This window comes from Oxyura jamaicensis, chromosome 14, assembly GCF_011077185.1.
Source record: "Oxyura jamaicensis isolate SHBP4307 breed ruddy duck chromosome 14, BPBGC_Ojam_1.0, whole genome shotgun sequence".
Taxonomy (NCBI): domain Eukaryota; kingdom Metazoa; phylum Chordata; class Aves; order Anseriformes; family Anatidae; genus Oxyura; species Oxyura jamaicensis.
Genome location: NC_048906.1, coordinates 12141792 through 12152113, shown reverse-complemented (window position 1 = coordinate 12152113; position 10322 = coordinate 12141792). Strand labels below are relative to the sequence as shown.

At 57.7% G+C, this 10322-nt stretch overlaps 1 protein-coding gene across 4 annotated transcripts in view; it reads right to left on the bottom strand.

Annotated features, from left to right (window-relative positions):
- Positions 1–537: 537 nt before the first annotated feature.
- The window catches only part of RAB11FIP3 (RAB11 family interacting protein 3), a 68580-nt gene continuing 58795 nt past the window's right edge, over positions 538–10322 (bottom strand). For all 4 annotated transcript variants that reach the window (XM_035339513.1, XM_035339514.1, XM_035339515.1 and 1 more), the window contains 7 exons: positions 9735–9838; positions 8224–8364; positions 6976–7057; positions 5169–5306; positions 4268–4423; positions 3649–3789; positions 538–2877 (listed from right to left, as the gene is read on the bottom strand). In XM_035339513.1, coding sequence (XP_035195404.1) covers positions 2764–2877; positions 3649–3789; positions 4268–4423; positions 5169–5306; positions 6976–7057; positions 8224–8364; positions 9735–9838 — 876 coding nt within the window. In that variant the 3' untranslated portion in view covers positions 538–2763. The remainder of the gene's footprint in view (positions 2878–3648; positions 3790–4267; positions 4424–5168; positions 5307–6975; positions 7058–8223; positions 8365–9734; positions 9839–10322) is intronic.

Genomic DNA, 10322 nt, shown 5'->3' with positions numbered 1-10322 from the left:
GAGCTATTTCAAGGAGTTGTAAAAGAGTTTGAGGAGCTCAAGAGCTACTTCGAGCCGCTCCAAGCAGTTTTAGCTCCTCGGTGCCTTTCAGGGCTGGTTGGAGGAGGCTCTTGGAGCAATTCAAGTGCTTCAGCACTGCCCCGAGCTCCGTCCTTGCAGCGTTTTGGGCTGTTCAGAAATATTTTAGGGCTCCTCGAAGCGACTCCATGCTGCGCAGAGCTGTTTACTCACCAGATTTCTGGAGCAGCCTCAAGCTGGCCGAGCTCAAGCTTTTTTTTTTGGAGGCATTTTAAAGGACTTTCTAGAGGTGCTTAGAGAAATCCTAGCATCCATTTGAGCTGTTTGGAGGGTTGTAGATCGCCCCGTGGCTCTCCAGAGGTGTTTGAGGGATGCTCCGAGCCGTTTTGCTGCTGCTCGGAGCACTCTGGAGCCCCTGTCTGCCTCCCACGGCCTCCCCCCGGGGCAGGGGCACTTCCACTGCCGCGGGCCCCAAGGTGCAGGGAAACCTTGCAGAGCTGCTGGAAAGAAGGGCAGGGGGCAGGAATGGTAACAGCTTTTAATCAGACAAGAATCGATACATCATTTAAGACAATACTGTTTTCGCCTCTTTTGGGACTTCCTTCACGTACCGGCGGGGAAAGAGGAACATTTTGGGGAAGTACAGTTTTTTTGTGTTGTTTTTTTTTTTCTTTTTTTTCATAGGGACTTTAAAGCATGGTGAATGTGCAAGTCAGTGCTTTGTTTGCTTAAAACTTTTTCCCGGTGCTTATTTACAGTTACAGTACCTCTTTGTGAGCGACAGGAAAAAAGACGATTGTATTAACTGGGGACCCGTGATCCCAAGTCGAGAAAGGCAGATCTCCGATATTTATATATTTATACATATATATATATAATGCTTTTGTGTATACACAGATACATTTCTCTCTTCTTTAAAGTATTAAAAAAATGATCAACCTTCATTCTATAAAAATACCTACTCTACAAGATAGAAAAAATTTCCCTCTCCAAGTATACACTGATTTACACCCAAAGCTTCTCTGGAAATGTACATTACGTGGCTTCCTCCCGCAGGCCGGGCACGGCGCGGTGTCCTCGGCGAAGAGGCGCAGGAGGGCTCGGCGCGGGGCCGGTGGCAGGGGGGACGTGGCTCTGGGGAGCAGCAAAGCCTCCGGGGACCCGGCCCGGGCTAAGGCTGCGGCATCTGCCACCGCTCCTGGCTCGTTGTGCCCTGGGGGAGAAGCCCACCCGCCGGCTGCTCTAACAACACGCCAGCGCAGAAGGAGACGCGGTGCGTGCTCGGCGCTGCCACGCTCGGAAGCATTTTGGGGAGGAGAAGAACCCCTCCCAAACCAGCGGCCAAGAGATGGCTGTGGCTTCTGCTTTCAGACCGCTCTGGCATTTCTAAACCCTGACAAGCAGGAGAAATAAGCACTGCTGTGGGCCCGATGTACTAACAGAAGGCAGATCCTTGGCCCGCTGGCCTGCCTCCTCCCGGCAGCGGTGAGGAGCAGGTCGGGGTGAGCGGCTGCTCCCCACGGCCATGCCACGGCCGCCTGCGCCAGCGCACCGAGAGCTGTCCGGTGTAAACATGGCTTTTGTTTCCCAGGGAGCTGCTGTTTTATTCTCTGGCCAGAGGCCTCCTCTACCCAGCGGGCTGACGGCACCGTGGGCTGAGAAATCAGAGCGGCCGCCTCGTCCCGGGGCAAGGAGCGGTGGCTGGAGCGGGCTCTTCCTCCAGGACCGTCACCGGCAGAGCCCTGCTCCGGGCTGGGGCCCCTGGGAGGCCACGGGGAGAGCTCAGAGCTCAGCCCTCGTGTGGTGGTCGCAGCCTTTCCCCCGGGGCCGGCAGGTGGGACAGGCAGCACTGCTGTGCCCGCAGCTGGGGCGGAGGGGATGGCTCTGACCCAGCTCAGCGGACACACGGGCACGTGGAGGAGGGTGGTCGCTCTGCTGGGCCGCACGCCAGGGCCGTGAGTGCAGAGGGAAGAGAGCCACAGACAGCAAAAATAAATAAGGAGGCAGGTGACAAACTGCACTCACGCCCCGCGCCGAGGACGGCCGCTCCCCTGCCTCTTTCTGCCACCGGTGAGCGAGCGAGCAGCCAGCTAGCTCTCTGCACGCGACCCGTTCCCAAGCAAAAGCAGCAGGGCAAGGATTAACTGCGCCAGCTGGATGAGGACATTTGCATTAAGTTAATAAAAAAAAAAAAAATCTACAAGTCCAAGACAAGTTTCCCTCTTCCCCAGATCTGCCCCAGTGAGCGAGTGTGTCACGGACACTTTGGCAAAGCAGATACTTGGGCTGAACAGGGCAGCAAGGGAAAACGTCAGCTCCAGCGCTTCCTTCTCCATCCCGTGACCCTGGAGTTCGGAGGAACCCCCTCCTCACACCCTCGTGTCGGCCCCGTGTGTCTGCCACCGCCGTCGGGACAGTTCCCACCAGGCGCAGCCGCCGGCCAGCTCTGCTGGTAGCGGGGCTGGTACAGGTCCTCCTCGCGGCTGTCCGTTGCCTGTACTTCTTCTCCAGGTTCCCTTTCACCCCTCGAAACCAGGAGGGTTTCAAAATAATGGAGTCAGACCACAAAGCCTTGCTGCTGGTTTTCTGTAGCCCCGGTCCGCTGGCTGGCTCACCCACCGACCCGACGCGATGCTTCCTTGTGCCTTCATCAAGAGCAAAGACGTTTCAAGTCCCTCTTTCTCCTCTCAGAGCACCAAATCCACACCCATCGAAGAGTGCACAGCCCGCGGCTCTCGGCCGCCCTTACTTCACTTCCAGGATGGAGGGGTTTGTCTCCATGATGGCCACGATGATCCTGTCGATGTAGTCCTGCAGGCGGAAGTTGATCTCCTCTTGCTTTTGAATCGCTTCCATGAGCTGCGAGGGAGAGAGAGAGGGAGAAGCGGTCACCGCTGCCCTGGGACAGCGGCAGGGTTCCTTGCTGCATGGCCACACCTTGCCCTTGAGCAGAATCAGGCAGAAGTTTCCACCTTCTTTCCTCCCCCCCCTCCAAGGAGTCTCCCCGACAAGATGCTCCCAGGCTCCCCAAACCCTGCACGTGGGGCTTGGCCAAAAAGCCAGAGGCCCCAGGCAGATGTGCTCGCAGGAGAAAGCAAGGAGCGCCACATCTCCCTCTGGCCCCCAAAACATCCCTGTGCTTCCCCTACACGCTTCTCAGGGTTCAAAAGATTGAATTCTGGCACTTGTGAGGGCTCTCCCACCAGTGGCTGGGTGCAGCCACTGGAGCAGGGACAGCATATGCCCCAGGAGAAGTGAGGATCCAAGCTGTCCGGGGTACAGGGCCCAGCTGCCCGGGCTTTGGAGACACCTACAGCCAGCCAGGCACGCCCCGTGCCTGCTGCTGCATCCCAGGAGAAGGCGGCAAAGTGGCGCTGCCATCAGCAGATTGGAAGGGAGCAGCTTCCCCCGCTCCCAGGAACGAGGGCTGGCCGGCAGGGCAAGTCCCAAACCCTCTTTAAATTGTTGCATGGGTATTTCTTTGCTCCTGACAGCTCTCAGGTGAATTTGGGGAGTGAGCCGAACCACAGGCACCGCCACCTCGGCTCCTGCCGGGCTGAGAGAGGAGGAGAAGCCCCAGCCACCCCGGGAAGATGCAGTTTGAACAAAGCAGCTCCCCGTGGCACCCACCTCGTCTCTGGAGACTGAGCTGATCTCGGCCGCCAGGGATTCGGAGAAGGAGGCTGAGAAGAGGTTCTTGGCTCCCTGGATGCTCAAGTTAATGATCTGCCCGTTCAGCTCATCATTCTGCTCCTTCAGGTTCCTGTTATCCTGTTCGCAACAGACATGGGATCAGACACCTGATATGATATCTGATACAGCAGAACAGGTATCAGATGCTGCGTGGTGCCCCCACAGCAGACCCGTTCAACCCCCACCACACAGCTGGGGAAGGCAGGGGCTGTCCTCGAAGCCAGCAGCTCCCAGAACACCAGGAGCAGCACGCAGTCTCCTGGCTCTGGCTCAGGAGAGCCTGGAGAACCTTTGGAAACATGGAATGTCCCGGGCAGACCCAGGGGACGCAGCGTACAGGGGCTCTTGCGTACACATGGTGTCCTTCAGAGGAAGGATCCCACCTCTCCTGTCCCAGAGCAGGGCAAGAAGCAGCAGGATGCTGGACCCACGGCCAGCTCCTCAGAGGGGGGCATCCACCAGGCAAGGAGCCGGGCACTCCTCGGTCTGTCGAGGAACTGACGTCCCCTTGTGCAAAAAGAGGGAGGCGTTTCCCTCCCTGCCCAGCTGCCCATACCTGCTTGAGCTGCTTGATCTCTTGCTCCAGCTCCGTCTCCCGCGTCCTGCTGTTGTACTCCTGGAGCCCCATGCTGCTGCTCCTGCCTCGCCGCTGCTCAGCTTCCAGCTTGAAGAGCTGCAAGTGCTCGAGCTGCTTCCTGAGGTCCTCAATGAGCTGCAGCACAAAGGGAGGGGACAGCTGAGTGCTGCGGGTCCGACAGCTCACGCGGGATGCAGCTGGTGCGGCACAGGGGCTGTCTCCCAGTTGGAGCCACCCCACCGACTGCTGCAGCAGGGTTAACAGACTGTCTGGGGGACACACAGCTTCCCCTTCGGGCTCTGCAGCAGGAGACAGAGCTGCTCCGACAGCTGCCACGGGCAGTGCTGTGAATCCCCATCTCACCCGAGTGCTCTCAGCAACACCAACATTTCCACAATTTCCACTCCGAGCCCCAAAGCTCCTTTCCTACCAGGACAGCAAGCACTGTTTGGGCCTCCAGCTGGAACCACCAAGCAGACACCAGGAAGGAGGTGTGGGGGGGCTCTATTTCTGCCCCCAAGCACAGACGAGCTGGGAGCTCTCCCCCAGGCAGCCCTGCACCCGTCTCCTCCCCTTTGCTAGCGCTCGCTGGTTCCAGGTGCTGCTGCCACAGCTCCCTGGGTGCAGCCTGGCACAGCCCGAACGGGTTTGCGGATGCAGGCAAACATGCTCAGCTGAATTTTAACGGAGGCGAAAGGGACAAATGTTACACAGTGAAGCTGCTGCACTACCTTTCTCCATGTGGGCAGGACCCAACGCTCTACAAATCGTTACAGCTGGCTCTGGAGAGGCTGCTGAAGCCAGCCCCCCTGTAACCGCCCTGTCTTGGGGGGGACTAGCAGGGCAGGGCTGCTCCAAAAGGCAACGAAACTCTACTCACCTCCTGGGTCGACTCCTTCTCCTTCTGAAACTGGTGTCTCTCCTGGCTCAGCTTGTCCCCCATCTTCCTCTTGTTCTCCTGCTCCTCCGTGAGCTGCACCGTGAGGTCTTCGATCTCATCCAGCAGCTTCTGCTTCTCCTGCAGCGACACGCGAGGCGATGAGGCAGAGCCCGGCTGCCAGGGCTCGTCCCGCTCGCGCCAGGGCCCGGCGCACCCAGCCCCGCGGGGACGCTCCCCGTGCAGATGCAACGAGAGACCTTGGGCTCCTTAGGTCTGAACTGCAGAACAGCCAGAAATCCAGGATCTTATGCCACTGCGGGGAAGTTCATTGCTTGTTTTAGACAGCAAAGAACTTAACTGAGGACTGACCCACGCACGAACGCGACCAATTCGCACTGGGCAGTCAAACCAACACGCAGCCCAGCTTGCCTTGGCTGGGGCTGGAGGTGGTGTGGGAAGCTTGTCACCTGCTGGTGACAACAGCCCTGCGCAGGACACCTCCCTGTACAGCAGCTCCTCTCTTCCTACGACCAATTCACCCCGGGGCTTCCAGCCTGGCTCTCCCCGTGAGGGAGGCTTTGGCTTTGTGATCTCCGGGCTGGGGTGCCCCAGTGCCACGCAGCACAGCACTGAAGGCACGGCGCAAGCAGGAATGCAGCACTGACAACAAAATCCAGATTTCTGGCACCAAACAAGACAGCAGTCCATCAGCAGGGCTTCTCTCCTCGGCAGGGAGGGGCAGCAACTGCGCCTCTCACCGCTGGTTAAATCACTTTTAACTGCGGAGAAAAGCAGCGCTGCTCTGCAGAGGGATTAAGGATCAAAACAACCCTCACATGGCCGGACACACCTAGGCAAGAAATTCATCCCCAGACCCACGGCGGTTCTCCCAGCCCCGGCCTCAATGCACCGTGTTTACAGGGCCGTGGCAGACGAAGGCAGCTTCACCTTGGCCACGTCAGGCGGAGGCTGAGGCGCAGCGATGCCCTGCAGGCTCACGGACTGCAAACGGATGAAATGCTGGAGGCCTTCAGCCGGGCAGAGGGGGTTGATTTCACTTCAGTTTTAATCTTAAATGCGCCACAAACTTGAGCAGAAACACAACGTGACCTTTGGGCCTGATGTGGGGCTCCTAGCCCACGCTCCCTCCCAAACCAAGGCTCCCGGGCAGCCCTGGGGAGGCCGCAGCCCCTCGGGCAGCCTCCGCCCCGGCAGCAGATGCACGGCCTTGAGCCCTGAGCGGGGGCGAGGGTCTGGGAGATAAGGCAGCGCTTTGAAGACTCAGCACACAGCTCCTGCTGACAGCCTATCTGCCCGGCAGGAAGCAGATAAACCATGCCCGCTCCTCTTCCCCCTTGGGCTGCCCCGGCCCCGCTGCAGGGCTGGGGACCAGCCTCCACCAGAGGGCACGAGTCCCCTCCTAAGCGGCCCCGCCAGGGCTGAGGCTCTGCCGCTGTCACAAGGAGAGGCTCTGCAGGGTTTTAACCCCAGGTTTTTTAGCCAGGCAGCGCAAACCCGCCTGCAGAGCAACAAGGCACGGCTCTGGCCCAGGTTCTGCAAGACAGAGGCAGCTCTGAAAGGATTTCCTTGTTACAGAAAGCAGACCCCACGAAGGCCCTTGGTGCAAATGAGAATCTCGGCGTCAGCCACGTGAGGCAGCAGGTGGGGGACCCAGGCACAGCCCCAGGAACAGATCGGCCAGCACAGAGCGATGCTGCCACAGTGTCTGTGCTGCTAATTCTGATGGCAGCCCCAGCCTGGAGGGCAGAGAGAGCCTTCTTACACACACACACACACACATCCTCACCTCCTCAAGCCTCTCAATGTTGGCTTTTAAACAGGGGACGCAGGACCTCAGCTCGCTGTTCTCATCATCCAGTAGCTGCAGCCTGCAACAACAGAGAGATGGGTCAGAAATTCACCCAGACATCACAAGTGCAGGAGACTTGGTTGAAACATCATCAGAAATATCAAATCAGGACCTGCTGGAGGCAAGCCAGCAGTGATTTATCTCTTCAGTGCAAACCCGGAGATTTCCACTATTGCCATTCCCAGGGGAAATCCAGGGGGGAATCCACACAATTTCAGGCAAGTCTTTTGCTCAGTGCCATGCTCTCCTCAGCTAGGTTGAATATAATTCTTTAGCCCAAAGGCTTCATCGGTGTCCATGGGCAAACGTCAGCACTGGGCACCAGAAAGTAAATATTGTCAGAGCAGCGGCTCAGACAGGGCTTCGGCTTTGCATTCTCCCAGTAAAGTAACATCCCATCCATGTGTTGTGGTAACTGTCCTACCACAAGCCCAATTAAAAAAATAAAAAAGTGAAATTCAGTAATTTTTCATTTACCGCAAGGGCTGAGCAATAGCAGTAATTGTTCTGGAAAAGCAGAAAAATATACCCCATCAAAAAAAAACCCTGCCAAATACATGGAGCTATCTCCCATGCTACTCTTTCCTCGGGAAGCCACGAGGCTATACGAACCCTCAGGGTCCAGGACACCACCTGTGTCCTAACTCTTCCTTCTCACGATGGGGTCTAGCTCTGCCCCAGTACCCCTCCTGCTCCTCCAAGCAGCCTGCAGCCACGACCCACTCGTGCTCCTTTCTCACCGGGGAGAGCACTGCCTTCCCTCTCGACCTGCGCCTGCCCAGGTCCATAACCCCTGCAGCTTCTGGGAGCAGGGTCAGACATTTCCTTGTTTCCAAGAAGCGACTCATGTCTGAGCATCAGAGTTCCACGGCTCTTTCATGTGAAGAAGCGCTAACAAACAACATCTGCGTTCGTGCACTGCGGGGCAGGCCCAGGGAAGGAGAACACGAGCTAGACTGAACTGCATCAGGGAAACCCAAATAAGTCTGAGACCAGGTTCACAGAGGGGCCGGTTTTGGGACAAAGGTAAGGAAGGAGAAGCAGCCAAACCTCAGGGTTTATATTGACTTTAGCCACACCTTAACCAAGTTCAGGTCACCCTCTGCCACACTCTGTCTCCCCAAAGACACCAGCGGCCATGCGGTCCGGGAGACCTGCCGCCACCCAGCCCTGCCCCAGCCCCACCTGGCCTGCAGGTTCTCGATCTCAATGCTCTTCTCCCTCTCCATTTTGCTCAGCAGCTCCCTCTGCTTCTTGATCTCCTCCAGGAGTGTCTGGTCAGCTCTCAGCTCCTGCTCCTTCAGCTGTTCCTCGAGAGCATTGGCTCTGCGGAGAGGAGGGAGAGGATGAGTGGCTCCTGACGGCTCGCCCGGCACGCTGCCCTCCTCGGGAGGGATCGGGCTCCCGGGCTTTTCTCCCAGCCCGCAGGAGCTGGGAAATAATAAACTGAGCTCTGGGGGAAAGCACACCCGCAGCACCGTCAAGCAGCAGGTGTGTGAGAGCTTCACTTTGTCCCAGTAAAAGCAAGGAAAAGCAACACAGTGGGAAAGCAACACGGTCCACAAAATCCCCGACGCGGCATTAAAGTAAAATAAACTGGGTGGTACATGCTGGTAGATGTCTCAATCTACTTTTCCGCCTCTCCAGGCTGCATCAAAACCTCTTTATAAGGGGGGAGGCAGCAAGGGGGGACGAGGGTGAAAGAAAGCAATCATTTTGTAACACACCCTGCGGGTCTCAGGCACAGCACCACTGGGAGCAAGCTGCTGATGTGAACCTCGGCCCTTAACCCTCTTCCTTTTCACAAGCTTATGTCCCCGGCCCTAAAAATACAGGCTCTGCAGGTCACACCTCTGTGTGCCAGCACAGCAGCGATTTCCACGCAGTCCTGCGATCGTGGCACGCCGCTGGGGCAGCAGCTGTGCTTGCTCGCGCGGGCAGAGGCAGTCCCAGCCGCCGCGGAGCTCCTCACCCCGGCTTGCTGGGAGGCTGCTTTGCTGCGCTTTATGTAATCGCTTTGCACAGGCAGGCTTTTGCCAGACGAAGCCATTCTTCAGGCAGCAAGGAGTACACAGAGGGCTTTACGTGATTAAAAGCCGACTGACACTTCTGGGCCAAGCCGCTGAAGTGAAAGCGTTCCCCTCGCCGCAAAGTTTATCATGGCTTAGAGAAACCTTTGTTTGAACGCTGGATTCCGTGACACGATCATTACTTAACAGCCTTACAGCCCTATAGATAACTCCTGCTGGGTTTATCTGGGAACGTAAATACACTGCTGGAAGAGAGAAGCCTGCCAGATCCGTAAGGACAGCGATTACTTAAAACGGGATCCAAAGGGGCTGCGCTGCAGCCGGGATCCGAAAGCAGCAGGGCTGAGGCTGGCTGAGAGCCACGAGCCTCCCTGAGCCAACCTCTGGGGCTCTGCACACAGCGTTAAGGGTGGACATGTGAAAACAGACCTACAAAGCTCTGTGTTTACATGCAACCAAGCAGAATACTCCGAAGGAGCGAGTGCAAGCTGGCACCGTAGCCAGAGGCGGGCCGTTTGTCCCTGCTGAGCTGCCAGCAATTAACCGAGCTCTTGGGGATGTGCCAGCGGCCCCGAAAAGTGTGTGCGGGACCGCACGGTCCCACCTGAGAGCCCCTGCTGCTGAGCAAGAGGCGGCACGAACCGGGCTCAGAAGCGGGCTCCTTACCTGTGCACGAGCTGCAGGTTCTCCTGCTTGAGGCGGCTGTGCTGCTCGCCGTTGGCAGCCGTGTCCTTTTCCAGCTCCGTCACCCGCTTCTCCAGAAAGACAACCTGGGCAACGGGAGAGGCAAGGGTCAGCCCGCACCCCGCTCTCCACCCCACAAAGCGACCCTCACTGCAGGAGCCCTCGCTGGAGCTCGGACCTGGCTGAGCTACCTGAACGGGGACGGCTGCCACTGGAAGCAGGGAGCCGTGTCTTGGTTCAAAACATCCTTTTACACTCTGGTTTCTGAGGTTCTAATGTCTCCCAAGTAGAAGTACGGGGCCCAACACTTCACGCTTTCCTTTCTTCACAAGATACTACGTGAATGTCCGGAGGGAGAGACCCAGTGGGATCTCTGCAGCATCACCACCGAGCTCGAGTGCAGCCCTGAGGCTGGGAACAACCGCCCGCTGCTTAGGAAAGGACAGCTAAATGGTAACGAGGCTGCGAGGAAACAACACTGCCCGCTGGAAGGGGCAGAGATGAGCGTTACCTCCCCTTACCTATACCTGGCATATTTCAGCCCTCTCTGTGTTTCCACTTGCTCGTGGT